An 18,678-nucleotide genomic window follows, 5' to 3' on the forward strand; every position below is an offset into this window, starting at 1 on the left:
GTAAGACTCCATTTCTAACAATATTTTAAAATAAAAATAAATAAAAAATAAAACTCAAGCCTATGTTTTCTGCCTTCAATCTCTATCCCCAAAACAAAATAAAGATTATGACTCATCACTCACCTCAACCAGGGGTGTGGCCTAAACTGAGAATCAAAGTTCTAAGTGCATTAATCTTCAGGTGTGTTGGGGCATAAAAATGCTTGAAAAACTGACACAAGTTTCATAATTTTCATGTAGAAAAGGTTTTGATATTGCCACATTATTAAAAGGCATGAACTGCATTCAACATTTAATCCTAATTCCTCCAAGTGTTAGACTATATAACTTTCCACATTTTTCTCCTTGGGGGAGAATTATATTTCTCTACCAGATATGTGACCTTCTTTGGTCAAGGAAACCTTAGAAAGCCATCATGGGCATCATCTGCTCTCTTTTCGAGCTGCCAGTAACCAATAATGTTTCTGATAGTAGCTTCCCTGACAGCCTATGCCCTGAAGCAAAGATAACAAGAACCTGAGAGTTGAGACCTTTAGTTGACTTCTGATGGCAACATAATGTGAGCAGAATATATTTCCTTGTTTTAAACCACTGAGATTTGGGGGTTGTTTCAGAAGCATAACTTAGACCTTTGTGACTGATACAAAGGGCCAGGGGCATCATTTAGGCCTGTGAATCAGACCATTGTACAACAATAACAGAATGAAGTTTACTGAGTCAAACTGAACATTTGGCTCACCTATAGGAGTTTAAATTTTAAAGAATGTTTGAACACATCAATGACCAAACAAAACGTATCAGTGGACTTGTTTCAGTCAGTGGCCACCAATTAGTGAGCAAGGTTACAAAGTTATAGAATAAAAGCTGTTTTTTCAATAATATAAATACAATGAAAATGGCCCTGTATAAGATTACTAAGAGTAAACTACAGTAATTTTTATACTAGAGAGAAAACCATAGGGTGGTCAAGTTTAAAATATATTCCTATATTATGTTAGAAACTGTTGAGATTTGGAATTTTCTTTTTAGCTAGAAGAGCCAATCTTTAAAAGAATCTAGTTTCCTTTTACTAAAATCACAACTCTATTGTAATACACAGTTAAGATTAAATTTTAAAATCCTCTAATTGTTTCACACAGATATTTTATCTTCCTCTTTTATTCCCTCATTAATTCACAAATTTTTATTAGGGATCTACTATGTGCCAGTAATTGTTGTGCTGTATGGTAAATTAACAAGAGAATGCCTCTGCTCTCATGGAGTTTATATCCTGGTGAAGGTCCCACAAGTGATTCTGACATACTCCCTCTGTGGGTTTTGTCCTCATTCTGATGAGGATTACTCACAGACAGTATTTCAGGGAGAGATAAGTGGTTGTTTATGCTTGCTTTTTTAAAGGAAAAATCAGTCCCTGGCAAGCAATCCACTTTCTGTCTCTATTTATTTGGCTATTCTGAACATTTTATATGGATGGAATCATACAATGTGTCTGGCTTCCTTACTTAGCATAGTGTTTTCAAGTTTCATCCACATTGTAGCATGAAGCAGTACTTCATTCCATTTATTTGCCATATAATATTTCACTGTACAGATGCATCACATTTTATTTACCCATTAATCAGTTGATGGACATTTGGATTGGGTTTCCACTTTTGGCTATTGTGAGTAATGCTGCTGTGAACATTTGTGTCCACATTTTTGTGTGGACACATGTATTCAATTATGAAGGGTACATACCTAGGAGTGGAATTGCTGGCTGATATGGTAACTCTATGTTTAATTTTTAAAGGAACTCCCAAATTCAAGAAGTTAAAAGAATTACCATAGGGCTCAGTAATTCCTTTCCTGGGTATAAAGCAACTGTACAATTTTACATTCCCATCAGCAATTTATGAGGGTTTCCATTTCTTTACATCCTCACCAACACTTGCTATTATCTGGTTATTTGATTATAGCTATCACAGTAGGTGTGAAGTAGGTTTTATGATATTTATTTATATTTCCCCTATTGCCTAATGATGTTGGACATCTTTCATTTGCTTACTGGCCATTTATAATGGCCTTTTTGGTGAAATGCCTATCCAAATCGTTTGCCCCTTTTTAGCTGGGAGGGATATGTGTTTGAAGAAAAATAAAAGTGTAATGTTATAAAGAATGAAAGAAGTGCTCATTTTGAAAATGTGGTAAGAACTAAGTGAAGTGAAAGAAGTGAGTCTTGTAAAGATTTGAGAGAACAGCATTCATGGCAGAAGAACTAGCAAGGGCTATGAAGAAAGTATTACACAGTACTGGGATAAAAAAAATGACTGGAAGGCAGAACCACAGCAAATAGAGTGGTCTAGGACAGGGATCCCCAACCCCTAGGCCAGGTACCCGGTACTGGTCCATGGCCTGTTAGGAACCAGGCTGCACAGCAGGAGGAGAGCAGCAGGTGAGGAAGCCAGCATTACAGCCTCAGCTCTGCCTCCTGTCAGATCAGCAGTGGCATTAGATTCTCACAGAAGCACGAACCCTATGGTGAACTGCACATGCAGGGATCTAAGTTGTGTGCTCCTTATGAGAATCTAATGCCTGATGATCTGAGGTGGAACAGTTTTATCCTGAAACCATCCCTACCCTCATTCCCCTGTCCATGGAAAAACTGTCTTCCATGAAACTGGTCCCTGGGGCCAAAAGGGTTGGGGACTCTAGGAAGCCTCTTTGAGGAGTGACATCTTAGCTGAGACCTGCTAGCCATCATCAATTCCTTGTTGCCCTCATTTCTCTCATCACAGTCACTTGGAAGGTGTAAGTGATGCTTCACATAAACTGACCTTCAAATGTATAATCTTAGTATTGGGATGGAGTGGGAATGGGGGCATGTATCCCCTTGTCTTTCTAGTGGGTAAAGGAAAAAAAAATGTTTCTAAGTAGAAACCTATTACAACTGTCAAAATACATGGAATTGGCTAGATAAATTGTAAATTATTAACATGATTTGATTTCTTTTTTTTTTTTTTAGGAGACACTAAAAGCTACAGAATGTTTTGGTAAAAGGGTAAAAATGAAAGTCTAAGCCCTAGAAAAAAGAGCTACCAGATTCTTAGGATAGGTAAGATAGCCATTCACCGGCAGGTACTGTTGTTTCAGGACCAAGGACAGCATCTAAGTTTTTTTTTCTTCTACCCACGCCCCCTCCAATTCCCCTTTGCATTTTAATCATGCCACAGCCAAACAAATATCTCTTTATGTTTCTACTGCTGCTACTCCAATAATGCCAGAATCTATTATTCTTGAAGTGTCTTCCATTAGAGAGAAAAGCATTCGTGGCAGAGGAACTAGCAAGGACTATGAAAAAACTAAAACACAGTAATGGGATAGAAAAAGACTGGAAGGCAGAGCCACAGCAAATAGAGTGGTTTAGGACAGGAATCCCCTGGGCCACATACCAGTATGTTCCTGTTAGAAACCAGGCTTCCATTGTACTGAAATTCGTCCCATGAGTGTGATGCCTTTACTAATGTGCATTCTTTCAACACTTTACCTCTATTTTCTTCATTGAGGTAACATACACTTAATATTTGCCATTTAACCATTTAGAAGTGTATAGTTGAATGACATTATATATATAATGCACCCCCAGCTGGAGTGCAATGGTGCAATCTCAGTTCACTGCAACCTCCACCTCCCGGGTGCAAGCAATTCTTCTGCCTCAGCCTCCTGAGTAGCTGGGATTATAGGTGTCCACCACTGCGCCCAGCTAACTTTTGTATTTTTAGTAGAGGTGGGGTTTCGCCATGTTGTCTATGCTGGTCTCACACTCCTGATTTCAGGTGCTCTGCCCACCTCAGCCTCCCAAAGTGCTGGGATTACAGGCATGAGTCACTGCACCTGGCCCATTCTACTTTCTGTCTCTCTGCTTAACACCTTTTTGTTTACTCTGCTGATTGTTACAGGATGGTACATTGGCAGCATAAAACATCATACCTAGGAACCTGTATTTATTATAAATGTAAATTCTTGAGCCCCTTTCCAGACAGACAGAAACAGAAACTCTGGAGTGGAATCTGCATTATAAGAAGTCTTTTGGGTGATTCTGATGCCTACTAAAGTTTGAGAACCATTGATCTAGTGGATTTAAGTGTAAAAATCAGTAGTCCTTAGAACTTTCAATTTGTAAACCTATCACCACTATCTAATTCCAGAACAATTTCATCACCCTAAAATTATTCCATTTTTTCATTAATAATCACTCCTCGTTCTTTCCTCCCCCTAGTCTCTGGCAACCATTAACCCACTAATTCTACCACTTTAAAAAATCACAATTGAAGTCCTTCTTTCCCTATAAAGTCTTTCCTAATACAAAAACATTTCCAAAGACCAATCAAATGTCTTAAGTACATTTGACAGTATTGAAACACAATAATATGGTTACTATACAGATATTTTGTAACATTCCCATGATTATTTGACTTACTGTTTCATATAACTTAGTTTATGTGTTGGTTGGTTTCACTGAGTGTTTCATGTGATGAGTCCTGTTTCCCTAATTAAATTTTAAGCTGTTTGACTTAAGTGTTGCCATCAGTGGATGAATGGATAAAGAAAATGTGATATATATACACAATGGAATACTATTCAAACATGAAAAGGAATTAAATCATGTCATTTGTAGGAACATGAATGAAACTGGAGAACACTATGCTAAGTGAAATAAGCCAGGCACAGGAAGACAAATATTGCATGTTCTCATTCATATATGAGAGCTAAAAAAGTTGATCACGTGGAGGTAGAGAGTGGAATAATAGATTCCCTTCTTCCCAGAGAATGGGAAGGATGTGTGGGTGGGAGGGGGGAATTGAAGAGAGGTTTGTTAGACAGGTACAATCATACAGTTAGATAAAAGGAGTAAGTTCTAATATTTGATAGCAGAATTGGGTTACTATAGACAAGAATGCACTGTGTATATCAAAATAGTTAGAAAAGATCATTTGAAATGTACCTGACATATAGAAATGATAAATCCTGGGGTGATGGATATCCTACATGCCCTGACTAGGTCATTATACATTCTATGTATGCAACAAAATATCATATGTACCCCATAATGTACAAATAGAATATATTGATAAAATTAAAAAATACTTTAAACTACTGAAAGATGATGATCATGTTTTCTATTTATTTTGTAGACTTTTTCAGTAAATATAGAGCTGGCCAGCCAAACTGTTAGCTTTCAATTAATGCAGAAAATATTTATTGTGCCTCTACTATGTGTCAGGGATTGTGGTGCCTGCAGAGTGATACTAAAAGAGTAAAACACACTTCTTACCTTTACTGACCTTTCACTATAGTTAAGTGCTGGTAGACACATAAACATAATATAGATGTAAATGCAGCAACATAAAATAGTGCTAAGTAGAACCGTAAGTTTCATACCATCAGGACCCAAAGGAAAAATAATAAGTTGTATTTTTAAAAAGAGGAATAAGTTCAGAGAAAGATTTTACATAAATATATCTTCCCAAGTCCTGAGATACGTTTCTTTTTGCAGAAGTTGGAGCAAGAGAGTAGCACAGGCATTCATGACTACAGAAATAGATCTAGCAGAGGCTGCAAAGTGTGGATGTGCGTAGTTAACTGCAATGGCTTAAGGATTGGCCCAGGGGAGATGTGTGGTTAGATACAAAATAGGACTTGGTTTGAGGCATTTAAAAGCAAACTTAAAGTGCATTTTAAAGTAGTTAACTGCAATGGCTTAAGGATTGGCCCAGGGGAGATGTGTGGTTAGATATAAAGTAGGATTTGGTTTGAGGCATTTAAAAGTGAACTTAAAGTGCATTTAAAGAAGCTCTATGGCATAATAGGCCCAATGGTTCCCAAATGTTGAGGCACATTATAATCACCTAGAAAGCTTGTTTGAAAATGCAGATTTCTAGTATTCACACTAGACCTTCTGAATCAAAACCTCTGGAGTGAGGCCCAAAAATCTTTATTTTTAGCAAGCTACCTTGGTGAATCTTACGTTATTTTTTGGTAAATGCAGGTTAGACAGGTAGAAAGGAGACGTTGTGAGATCAGAAAGCAAGTTGGTGGTTACTTAAATATTCTAGGAGGTAGAAGGCAGGGTCTGTGGAGTGACAGGAACCACAGGACAGAAAGAAAGGAAGATAAAATATGTGGTGAGGAGCATGCCTATAATCCCAGCTACCTGGGAGGCTGCTGCAGGAGGATCACTTGAGCCCAGGAGTTCAAGGCCAGTCTGGGCAGACCATCACATGTGTGTGTGTGTGTATGTGTCTGTGTATGTGCATGTATACATACACACACACACACACACGCACACATATAGTGAGGATACACACACACACATACACATACAGTGAGGATATCTTGATAGGACTTGGACACTGAATGTTGATTTAAATGAATCATGCTGTTTTCAAAAATGTGATTTGTTATTGATTCAAACTCATCTTGTACTTTTCCATGTGCTGTCCTATACTTTGGAGGAAGTCTATCAGTAAGGGAGTTTGCCTGTAAGCAGGCTTAAAGTGTTCACTCCAAGTGCTATATAGTAATGTGAACAGCAGATGGCACTTTTGAGCTATGCTGAATTTCCGAATTTGAAGGCCAAATCATCATTGCTAAAATAAAAAGAACTATAATGCTCATGTAAATAAATGCAATTTCTGTTTTAGGGGGAACTGAAAAAGGAGGGCTAATTGGAGGTCAGTCTGTCCTACCTAGTACTTGGCCTCCAGTAAAACCTTGGTTTTTATTTTTTTTATTCATTTTATTTGTTCATTTATTTTGTATTTTAAGTAGAGACGGGGTTTTGCCAAGCTGGCCAGCCTGCTCTTGAACTCCTGACCTCAGATGATCCACCTGCCTCGGCCTCCCAAACAGCTAGTATTACAAGCGTGAGCCACCAAGCCAGGCCTGTAGATTTTTAAACACTGATCCTGCTGTGGCTCCCTCTCATGAAAATGATTAGGTTGCAATCTAGAGAGGTCTAAATAATCACTGCAGCAAGTGGAATTAGGCTTGAGGTTAGAAAAAACTTCCCCAACTTTGACCACATTTCCAAATGTCTCCTTCTGAGCTTTTGCTGTTTGCAAAGGTGAAGAAAAGCAGAAAAGGACAAAATCAAATATGGAAAAGAACAATAAGAAGGGCAGGTTAGAGTAATAAGTGAGGACAATGAAATGAAAATAAAGGAGCCATTACTTTCATTTTTGTAAAACTTATTATTATTAAAACCTTGACAACAATACAATGTTTTATACATTTGCAATACACTTGCAATTACACAAAAGTCATGACAGTGATTAAAACAGTGGACTCTGGAGGCAGACTGTGAGTGTCTAAAAATTTCAACCCTGCCACTTCCTAGCTAGCAGTGTGCCTTGGCCAAGTAACTTAATGTCTCTGCATATCAATATCCTCATCTATAAAGTGGAAATCGTAATAATAGCACATCTCTAATAAGAACATTATGATACGCGGTGGCTCACGCCTATAATCCCAGCACTTTGGGAGGCCGAAGTCGGTGGATCACGAGGTCAAGAGATCTAGACCATCCTGGTCAACATGGTGAAACCCCGTCTTTACTAAAAATACAAAAAATTAGCTGGGCATGGTGGTGCGTGCCTGTAATCCCAGCTACTCAGGAGGCTGAGGCAGGAGAATTGCCTGAACCCAGGAGGTGGAGGTTGCGGTGAGCCGAGATCGCGCCATTGCACTCCAGTCTGGGTCACAAGAGCGAAACTCCGTCTCAAAAAAAAAAAAAAAAGAACATTATGATAATAGTGTCACAATTTGTAATGTACTTAGAAAAGTACCTAGCATGTAGTGAAAACATAGGTAGCTCTATTAGTCCATTTTCACATTGCTATAAAGAACTCCTGAGACTGGGTAATTTACAAAGAAAAGAGGTTTAATTGGCTCGTGATTCTGCAGACTGTTCAGCAAGCATGGCTGGGGAGGCCTCAGGAAACTTAGAATCATGGCAGAAAGGGAAGGGGAAGCAGGCACATCCTACATGGCTGGAGCCTAAGGAAAAGATAAAGGGGGGAAGTGCTACACACTTTTAAGCAACCAGATCTCATGAGAACTCACTCATTATCATGAGAACAGTAAGGGGGAAATCCAACCCCATAATCCAGTCACCTCCTACCAGGCCCCTCCTCCAGCACTGGGGATTACAATTGTACCTGTGACTTAAGTGAAGACACAAATCCAAATCATATCAGTGGGTGATGAACTTTTTAAGATCAACTTTAGGTGATAGAACTAATAGGTAATTTCTCTCCCATCTTTTAAATTTAAAACGTGTTTTTTGATAATTGAGAAAAAAGTAAAAACTAAATTTTTACTAAAACACTTAAATAAAAATCTGTATTTTTAAATTATTTTGAGGTAGTTTCTAAATATTCAACTTCTTCCTTTTCCTTCTTCTGCTGTGCCCAATATTAGACATAACACTGGCTATGAGTAATCCTGAGGTCCTGATTACTCTTCAGCTTCTGGCATTATTATGTTATCATTGTGGTGAAATACCTATAATGAAATTTACCATTTTACCCATTTTAGGTGTACAATGTGCTGGCATTAAGTACATTTACAATGTTGTGCAAACATCACCACTATCTATTTCCAGAACTTCATCATTCTAAATAGAAACTCTGCACCCATTAAACAGTAACTCCCCAGTCTCCCTTACCCCTAGCTCTAGTAAACTCTATTCTACTTTCTGCCTTTATGAATTCACCTATTCTGGATACCTCATATGAGTGGAATCATACAACATCTGCTCCTTTGTGTTTGGCTTATTCACTTAGCACAATGTTTCCAAGGTTCATCCATGTTGTAGCTTGTATCAGAATTTCATTTCTTTTTATGACTGGATAATATTTCCTTATATCTATATATCACATTTAGTTTATCCATTCATCTGTTGGATACCTGGATTGTATCCACTTTTTGGCTATTGTAAATAATGCTTGCTTTGAATATTGGCATCTGTTAGAGTGCCTGCTTTCAATACTTATGGGATGTACCTAGCAGTGAAATTGATGGACTATCAGGTAATTTCATGTTTAACTTTTTGAGGAACTGACAAACTTTTTCACAGAGCTACATCATTTTACATTCCCACCAGTATCCAGCATTATTTTTAAACATGGCAGGCTTTTAAAATAAGTAAAACCTAAACTGGGAATAAGTAGCAAAGTTAAGAGTCCTGCCGCAGTTTGCTGGCAAGTTCCTGGTATCAACACTCTTAACATCTTATCTCTTAGACTAATGCAGTATTTCTCAACATAGACAGCTGAGACTCCCATAGTAATCATCTGTGGTGCTTATTACATCAGAAGGGACCTGGATTCCACCCTGTTTATGTTTATTCAGCATCTCTGGAAATGCTTCCCCTAAATCAACATTACAAATGCTAAAACATGAGACTCATCAACCCTAGAGATTGCTGAGTTCTCAAAGGTAGGGAAAATATCTTAGTCATCTTTGTGTCCCTCAAGGCCAAATATATAACAGATATTTAACAAATGTAGACTTAAATCAACTAATACTGTAATCTAAAGCCTACCTGTTTGTTAAGTACCATATTCAATAAAATTAAACTCAATCACTAGACAACTAGCGAATCTGTAATTAAGGTGTGCAGCATACCTTTCAGTTGCATAAAACACACATCTTACCAACTGTATTCTATCATGCCTTTTTATGCTGCAAAGGATCCTTACACTATATGTAATTTTCAGCTCAGAACATCATGCTTTGAAGCAGGGTTAAAAAAGGATATGGACTTAGAATTAGAAAAGCTGTCTCTGTATCACCTCTAAGATCAATATCTAGGAATCACTTATAACTTGGAAACATTGAAAACATTTTGTAATTCTACCAACTTCATAGTTTGGCTGAAGCACAAACGATACTCTGTAACAAAGCTTACTGTAATAACTCGGTCTCATAACAAAAAAAAAAAAGAAGAAGAAGAACAAACAAAAACCATGTTTCCAAGTCTTCCTAAAGACTTTAATTATCCTGCTGTGTAAGTTTAGTGCTTTAAGGCATACGCCAATGAGCAGATGAGAATGGAAACATATACAGAAAATGATTAACTGCACGCACAACATTTATTCATTCAGTCACTCATTCATTCCTCACGCAGATCCAGCCTCTATCAATATCACGCAGGGAACTGTATGGAAAACAGTAGTTAAATAAATTCAAATCTGCCCTCCGGGTATTTAGTTTCTTTTAGTATAGTAATAACTAGCAAGCTGTCCCTCTCTTGTCAAAGCTTTTCAACAAAATAAGCAGTAGGGGACCACGTTGAACGTCTCGGGTGCTGTCTCTTTAAAACGTAATCGAACTCCGATTGCATCGATCACAGACTCACAGCTCCCTTCCATTCATCCCTTATTCCCATCCTGGTTACTACCCCACTTCCTGACATCAAACTTAGGGGAACGCGAGTGTCAGTAAACATGGGCTTTGGTGTGTGGCCACAGCTGATCCGGAGCATTCCTTCCGCCTGCTCTTTACAGCGTCGGCGGGGTCTCGGTGCTCGACTGGCCATGCCTTGAGCGCAGGGTTTAACTGGGCCGCCGTTGTTGTAGTGACCGGGAGGCGCTGCCGCTTTAGGCAGACGGTTCCGGGCGCCGCACGGTCCCCTCTCGCCCCCTCCCCTCCCCCCCCTCCCCTCTCCGGGTTCGCCCACCCTTAGGGGTCAAGCGCCGAATGCTCCTCCGATGGCCTCAGCCACGGTAAGGACGGACTGGAGATGGGGGCAGTGGGGGGAGGTCCTCCCTGGAGCCTGTCCCGCGGGCTGCGAGCCAGGTACGGGCCGAACCCGCACCGGGCAGGATATGGAGGCAGGTGTCCGCTACCGGGTCCTGAGCCCCTCGTCCTGGGGTATCCGCATCTCCCTCTCTGCCACCTGGGCGGCCAGAGTGCGGAGCCCAGACCCAGCTCCCGGGCGCTTTTCCCGGAGTTCCGGAGCTCCGGACCGAGCCGGGCGGCCCCCCGGCGCCCAGAATTTTCGGAGGGTTTCCCTGGAGCGCCTGCGTCAGAATCACCTGGGAGGTATTTAAAAAAAAAAAAAGTACCAAAGCCGAGGCTCATCCTCGCACCTGCCCGCCCTTTGCCGGTAGGCGGGGCCCGGGAACGTGCATTTCAAAGGGGCCGCGGTTCCCGCGATGCGCTGGACTCCGGGAAGCGCGAACCGAGCGCTCTGCGGTCCCTGCGGGGGGACTGGTGCCGGCGCCCGCGCTGCCGTCCTGCCGCCCCCCAAGTCGCCGCCTGCGCGGCCGCTCCGAGGCCGGGCTCCGGGGGAGTGGCAGCGTCTGTCCCGGCCCCCAGAATTCGAGGTGTGCGGCTACTTTCCAAACTTGACAGCTTTCCCTTCCAGGAGGACCCCGTTCTGGAGCGTTATTTCAAAGGCCACAAAGCTGCGCTCACCTCCTTGGACTTCAGCTCCAACGGCAAGCAGCTCGGTAAGTCGTCTTCCTGTTTTCCTTTGGTAATGCGACAGACTCTCCCCGGGCCGGAACGGACCCCTCTCCTCCTGCCCAGGCAGGGCCCCTAGGAGGGCGGCTAGGGGCCTGTGTGGGGGCTGAGCGCGCCCGGAGGTGGGGGCCCGCGCGGCGGGGCGCGGCCGGGGACCGCTCCTCCGTGCCCCGCCCCGATTCAGCGGCCTGGGCCTGGCGACGACTTTCGCGAACTAACCACCAGGAGGAGTGAGTGGGAAGGGGAGGGGTTTGTCCTCGGCCCGGGAGGGTGGGGTGTTGGCTGGAGAGTTTGTGAAAAGTTGTGAGCCGAGCAGGAGGAAGCGGGGAGAGAGGAAGAGTTGGCTGTGCCGGGGCCGAGGGCCGAGAGGGCTCAGGTGACCCCGGAAAGGAGCCCAGCGCCTGCATGAAAGGAAGGACCTGCTGGAAAGTACCTGAGCTCGAGCCGTGGGTTCCGCCGCCCTCCTCCTGCGTGGTGGCTGGGTGGCGGCGTCTGCGCCCCAGCCCTGAACCGGATGGCGGTGAGGTGGACTTGGGCAGGCAAGAGCTGCCTGCTGCTGGCTTTTTTAACAGTGGCCTATATCTTCGTGGAGCTCTTGGTCTCCACTTTCCATGCCTCCACAGGAGCCGGCCATGCCAGGGAGCTGGGGTCCAGAAGGCTCTCAGACTTCCAGAAAAATACAGAGGATTTGTCTCGACCGCTTTATGAGAAGCCCCCTGCAGATTCCCATGCACTTGGGGAGTGGGGGAAAGCTAGCAAACTCCATCTCAACGAGGGTGAACTGAAGCAGCAAGAAGAACTCATTGAGAGATATGCCATCAATATTTACCTCAGTGACAGGATTTCCCTGCATCGACACATAGAGGATAAAAGAATGTATGAGTGTAAGTCCAAGAAGTTCAACTATAGGACACTTCCTACGACGTCTGTTATCATTGCTTTCTATAATGAAGCCTGGTCGACTTTGCTCCGTACCATTCACAGTGTTCTAGAAACTTCTCCTGCAGTGCTTTTGAAAGAGATCATCTTGGTGGATGACTTGAGTGACAGAGTTTATTTGAAGACACAACTTGAAACTTACATCAGCAATCTTGATCGAGTACGCTTGATTAGGACCAATAAGCGTGAGGGGCTGGTTAGGGCCCGTCTGATTGGGGCCACTTTCGCCACTGGGGACGTCCTCACTTTCCTGGATTGTCACTGTGAGTGTAATTCCGGTTGGCTGGAACCGCTTCTGGAAAGGATTGGGAGAGATGAAACAGCAATTGTGTGTCCTGTTATAGACACAATTGATTGGAATACTTTTGAATTCTATATGCAGACAGGGGAGCCCATGATTGGTGGATTTGACTGGCGTTTAACGTTTCAATGGCACTCTGTCCCCAAATATGAAAGAGACAGGCGGATATCAAGAATTGATCCCATCAGATCACCCACCATGGCTGGAGGACTGTTTGCTGTCAGCAAGAAATACTTTCAGTACCTTGGAACATATGACACCGGAATGGAAGTGTGGGGAGGTGAAAACCTTGAGCTGTCTTTTAGGGTGTGGCAGTGTGGTGGCAAATTGGAGATCCACCCATGTTCCCACGTGGGCCATGTGTTCCCCAAGCGGGCACCATATGCTCGCCCCAATTTCCTACAGAATACTGCTCGGGCAGCAGAAGTTTGGATGGATGAGTACAAAGAACACTTCTACAATAGAAACCCTCCAGCAAGAAAAGAAGCTTATGGTGATATTTCTGAAAGAAAACTACTACGAGAGCGGCTGAAATGCAAGAGCTTTGACTGGTATTTGAAAAACGTGTTTCCTAATTTACATGTTCCAGAGGATAGGCCAGGCTGGCATGGGGCTATTCGCAGTAGAGGGATCTCGTCTGAATGTTTGGATTATAATTCTCCTGACAACAACCCCACGGGTGCTAACCTTTCACTGTTTGGATGCCATGGTCAAGGAGGCAATCAATTCTTTGAATATACTTCAAAGAAAGAAATAAGGTTTAATTCTGTGACAGAGTTATGTGCAGAGGTTCCTGAGCAAAAAAATTATGTAGGAATGCAAAATTGTCCCAAAGATGGATTCCCAGCACCAGTAAATATTATTTGGCATTTTAAAGACGATGGAACCATTTTTCACCCACACTCAGGACTGTGTCTTAGTGCTTACCGGACACCAGAGGGCCGACCTGATGTACAAATGAAAACTTGTGATGCTCTAGATAAAAATCAGATTTGGAGTTTCGAGAAGTAGAGCACAACAGCACTTTCATCATGAGCTGACAATAGCTTCAAGAAAGTCAAAGAGCCATAAGAGCCTCAGTGAAGATTGTATTTTATTTTATCAAAAGCCACCCAACAGTCCTCTGGAGCACTGGAAAGCTGGGATTCATTTTGGTATATCACACTGAAACTGGGTATCCGGAAGTGCTGTTGTTTAATATTTCACAGTGCCTTACTTATGGGTTGTTTTATTTAAGAGCTTTGTCAATATGGTCTCTTCTTAAAAGAAGTTGACTGTGAATTGAAACACACAAAACATTTAAGTGCCAGACTTAAAGAATGTAAAGGTCCAAGAAAAATGAGGTATGATTTATGTTGATGAGTAAGTTCACTGCACATCCCATTTTTTAACAAAACTCATGAATGTGCATTTTAAGTTATTGCTATTTTGATTACATAGAATTTGAATTTCTTTTAGCCAGCACATTAAATTTTGGGTTTTATTTGTTAATCTAATTTTTTCTAATCAAAAAGAAATGAAATAAAGTTGATCTTAAGGCAGAAGGCCTGGTTTTAGATACATGTGTAATTGGAAGAGGGAATTTGTTTGAGTGTGAGTTTGGAGGTCTTTTAACATGTAGACATACCCATATCAAAATGGAAATGGGGAGATGTTTACATTCCACACTTTGTAAACTTGAGCTATTGGACTTCACTGATCTATAATATATTGATACCTCAGATTCCTCTGATTTTGTAAGCTGTCCTCTCTGTGAACTTGTCTGTGTGTACAGGGTATTTTCTGAATTCACTTCCTTAAGTTATAAATATACTAAAAAGGGACTCTTTGAGAATACTGTGCCTCCCTTTGTTAATGCTTAATCATTCAAAGTAAACGACAATTGAGGCTTCTCTGAAGTTAAACCCAACTATGTTTATTGAAATGTATGAAACTGAAAGTGGGCTAAGTTCTACCAAGGCTGTGGAAGTCTCCTATGAGTTCTGGTGATCAGGAAGTTTAAGAATTTATCTTGAAAATGCAGGGAAAAAAGACTGCCTTGGCAATTGTGAATGCTGCTTTCCATCTCCTAACGTCCAGCCTGGAACTTAGGCAGCTTTCAGTAAGTGGGTGAATGAATGATTGAATGAATGAATGGCTCAGCTGAGGAATATGACTTTGGTCAAGTTATTTGACGTGTTTGGGCTTGGTTTTCTCATCTATAAAATGTGGGTGCTGGATTAGACATTAAAGATCCCTTCCAGCTCTGAAATGTCGATTATACAGTATACTCTTCCCAGATTTACTCACTGTGAAATCTTTACAATACTTTTTGTCTTTTCACTTTTGACATAGGTAATGTTGAGCAGTTGAGCAATGTTCAATCCAGTTGTGAAGCTGGAAAAGAGAAATAGGTTTTAAAAATTAAGTGAGCTGAACTCACCTGAAATGGTTTATTTCTGTGGGTTAAGAAGTTTTAGTCAGTGTTTATAGTCATTTCATGTTGTTAATTGTTGGACCAAATTTGTTTTTAAAACCTTTAGACTAAAAGTAATTTTTTGACTAAGAATGTAAATATTTCCAAAACTAAATTATTTGGGAAGTAAATGCTTTTTTAAAAAAGTATTTTTACTGGTTTTATGCCAATATTATGTCCAGAAATCACAGGATGAATTTAGAATTAAATTTCAATTAGCTTACGTTGGCCTAGATTTATGAAAAATGCATGCTTCATAAAGAGTTTACCATATTCATGAGTAAAGTTGTTTTTAGTGTTTACTTGATGACTTGGAAAGTAGGACTTTTGCAAAAATCTGAATTTAAGGAAATTCTTTAGGATAACCATTTCAAAAAATAAAATTGTTATGCAATCTGGAATATTTTCTCTTTTGCCTCTTAAAATGAAAACGCATTCATAGTTTCTGTAAGTTATTTAGCAACCTTAAAGTTTATCAAAGAATTGTCCCAATTCCACATGCAGTATGCTTGATCCTGCATTTAATTTAAGAAGGATTAATAATAATTCTCTGAATTTTTCAAAAAGGGAATTCTCCTAAACCCACCCACTTCTCTTGCGTAGGCTGCTTTTAAAAAATATTTTCTATTTTTTACTTATTTTTAAATTTTATCTTTTTATTTATTTTTTGTTTTCTTGTTAGCCCCGTATCATATGGGAGAACTAAAATTGTTATATTTTGGAAGTACTTATTACATTGTTTTTATTTTAGTATCTTGATGCTCCTATCAAAAGGGAAATGAGGCTTTTAAAAGTAATTCTTTATTTACCTTTTGCCTTAAGTTGCTAGATGTGACCCAGCAATCTTTTAGGAAGAGATTTTACGGTGGTGCTTTATTTATATCAATAATTCAGTATAGTTAGGCTGAACGTTCATTCCTCGTAATAGAGTACATAACAGAAAAATGGGACTTTCACATTTTCATATTTAGGCATGCTCCAATTTAATTCCAAAAATACTCTGTAATTTTACATTAAAAAAATTGATTTTAGTAGTACCAAAGTTATCTTTTGCTGTAGATAATTAAGAGTTGACTTTATAGGTTAATGTATATGCTTAAAAACATGTTTAGGAAAATATTTGGTGGACAAGAAGTTTCAACTTTAAATGTTCACTATGTCATTTAGTATCCTATCTAAATAGGCATTTTTAGTCATCATTAAAAAAAATCTAGCCACCAGGATGATCTCTATAACTCAAAATAACTTGTTTGTAAAAGAAAATTTGTTTCTTACCCGTTAGTAATCTCCTGTGTATTCATTATATGATGGCAAATGAAACTTTTCTATGCTAGAGACAGGTTATTTTTAAGTTGTATAGTCTTAATTGGTTTAAGGTCTCTATTTTAATTAATAAAATACTTGGTTGTTATTTACTTGTCCTTTTGAATTCCTGTTTTAATAATATTTTTAAATGAGCATAAAGAATGTTGAAGTCCAGATTAATCTCCTTTGAATGATGATTTTTCTCTGTGATGAGTGGTTTGTCCTTTTTCCTTTTTGTATTTGTAATGTTGATTAAGACATAAAATAAAAAGTGTGCCTGATTATTTTTGCAAATAGATTGTGATCATTTTAGCCTGTGGGAACGTAATCCCGTGTATACATTTATAGTAGCAATGGAAATAAGTTCAGCTTGCAGTTCTTTTACTTATTTGAAAATCCAGACAGTAGATATTTTAAAAGTCAAAGTTCCCATATTATTTTACAAGGTGTCATAAACCAGCAAGTATTCTGAAGGGATATTAGGACCATTATTTTATTAACTACTCATAAGCAAACTAAAATGATCAGGGATCTCTGGAACCCATTGGGCCACTGTAAAAGGAAGCAGGTAGGCACCTGGACATATTAGCACCATTTTCAGTACCCTGGGTGGACAAGAAAAATGTCTATCCTCTAAACCACATATCGTCATATTTCCCCTGTCCATAAATGCAGTTTTCTTCCACAAGTGGCAAGTTTCTTCCCCCTTTTTTTTTTTTTTTTTTTTTTTGTGACAGAGTTTCACTCTTCTTGCCCAGACTGGAGTGCAATTGCAAGATCTCGGCTCACCACAACCTCCCTGATTCAAGTGATTCTCCTGCCTCAGCCTCCCAAGTAGCTAGGATTACAGGCATACGCCACCACGCCTGGCTAATTTTGTATTTTTAGTTGAGACGAGGTTTCTCCGTTTTGGTCAGGCTGGTCTCAAACTCCTGACCTCAGGTGATCCGCCCACCTCAGCCTCCCGAAGTGCTGGGATTACAGGTGTGAGCCAACACACGTGGCCTAAGTCTCTTCGTCTTTAGTGATTCCTAAATCCCTATACACCTGTCTCTCCCTGGCCAGACACACTGCCTGAGAATGACTGTTCTAAGGACTCTAACATCAGATGGTCTTACAGCTGCATTTAGCATATATATAGATGACCTAAATATGTTTTCACTAATTTTTATACACTTAAAAGTTTCTGTAAATACTCATATTCTAATTTCACTCTCTAAGTGACTTGCAGCTCTGTGTAAATCACTTCATCTCTCTGTGTTTCAGTTTGTAAAAAAAGACTGGAAAATCCAGAGATAGTACATTAGTATTTGCCAGGGACTGGGAAAGGGAAGAATAGAGAATGATTGCTAATAGAGATGAATTTTTGGCAGGTGGCAGGGAGTAGGGGATTATGAGAATGTTCTGGAATTAGTGATAAAGGTTGCATAATGTTGGGGAAAACACTGACTGGTATACTTTAAAAGGCTAAATTTTACGGTATTTAAATGCTATCTCAGTTTTTAAAAAATACCTCGGGAACAAAAGCAGGGTGGAGAATTTCTGGTGCCTCAGAAAAGATTTCTTTTTGCATGCTAGACCTCTTTGCATGCCTCTGTGCATGCTAGACTTCAGAACAGGCCAGTAGGATTGAGTATTAATAATACTTGAATCATTTTGCAATTTGCAGAATTAAGAAAGTTTTATGAATCACCCTTCTTAGTAGTTGGGGCTTGGAAATCAGTTTGTATTGGAGTTTTTCCTAAAGTTTCAGAAATTTTCTTTTCTTTTTTTTTTTTTTTAATTGCATTTTAGGTTTTGGGGTACATGTGAAGAACATGCAAGATTGTTACATAGGGTACACACATGGCAGTGTGGTTTGCTGCCTTCCGTCCCCTCACCTGTATCTGTCATTTCTCCCCATGCTATCTCTTCCCACCTCCCCACCCCCCCGTCCCTCCCCCATTTCCCCCCCAACGGACCCCAGTGTGTAGTGCTCCCCTCCCTGTGTCCATGTGTTCTCATTGTTCAACACCTGCAGAGTTTCAGAGAAATTTTCAATCAGTCCTTTTGGACAGGAGATGATTACTGTAAAAGGTGAAATGAGTTCCTGAGTTGTATAATTGTCCCACAGCAGAAATGTAAATTAGAGGGCACATGTCCTCAGAATCTCCTGAGGCTGTGTCATTTA

At 40.3% G+C, this 18,678-nt stretch overlaps 2 protein-coding genes across 14 annotated transcripts in view; both read left to right on the plus strand.

Moving 5' to 3' along the window:
* Positions 1-10,598: 10,598 nt before the first annotated feature.
* POC1B (POC1 centriolar protein B) overlaps positions 10,599-18,678 on the plus strand; it is a 120,357-nt gene continuing 112,277 nt past the window's right edge. For 4 of the 13 annotated variants that reach the window (XR_012518391.1, XM_003927866.4, XM_010338480.3 and 1 more), the window contains exons 1-2: positions 10,599-10,766; positions 11,411-11,495. Coding sequence is in view for 9 of the 13 variants with exons in the window: in XM_003927866.4 (XP_003927915.1) it covers positions 10,752-10,766; positions 11,411-11,495 (100 nt within the window). In the remaining 4 variants the exon portion in view is untranslated. Of the gene's footprint in view, positions 11,496-18,678 lie in introns of all 13 variants that reach the window. The other 9 variants (XM_074402441.1, XM_074402443.1, XM_074402444.1 and 6 more) reach the window with 4 other exon arrangements.
* GALNT4 (polypeptide N-acetylgalactosaminyltransferase 4) lies at positions 11,704-16,790 on the plus strand. The gene has a single exon (XM_003927868.4). It carries the CDS (start codon positions 12,023-12,025, stop codon positions 13,757-13,759), a length of 1,737 nt encoding a protein of 578 aa, XP_003927917.1. The 5' UTR covers positions 11,704-12,022; the 3' UTR covers positions 13,760-16,790.

Source organism: Saimiri boliviensis, chromosome 7 (assembly GCF_048565385.1).
Source record: "Saimiri boliviensis isolate mSaiBol1 chromosome 7, mSaiBol1.pri, whole genome shotgun sequence".
NCBI lineage: Eukaryota > Metazoa > Chordata > Mammalia > Primates > Cebidae > Saimiri > Saimiri boliviensis.

Excerpts from the sequence above, each read along its gene's own strand:
- GALNT4 (XM_003927868.4), top strand. The coding sequence starts at position 12,023 with ATGGCGGTGAGGTGGACTTGGGCAGGCAAGAGCTGCCTGCTGCTGGCT.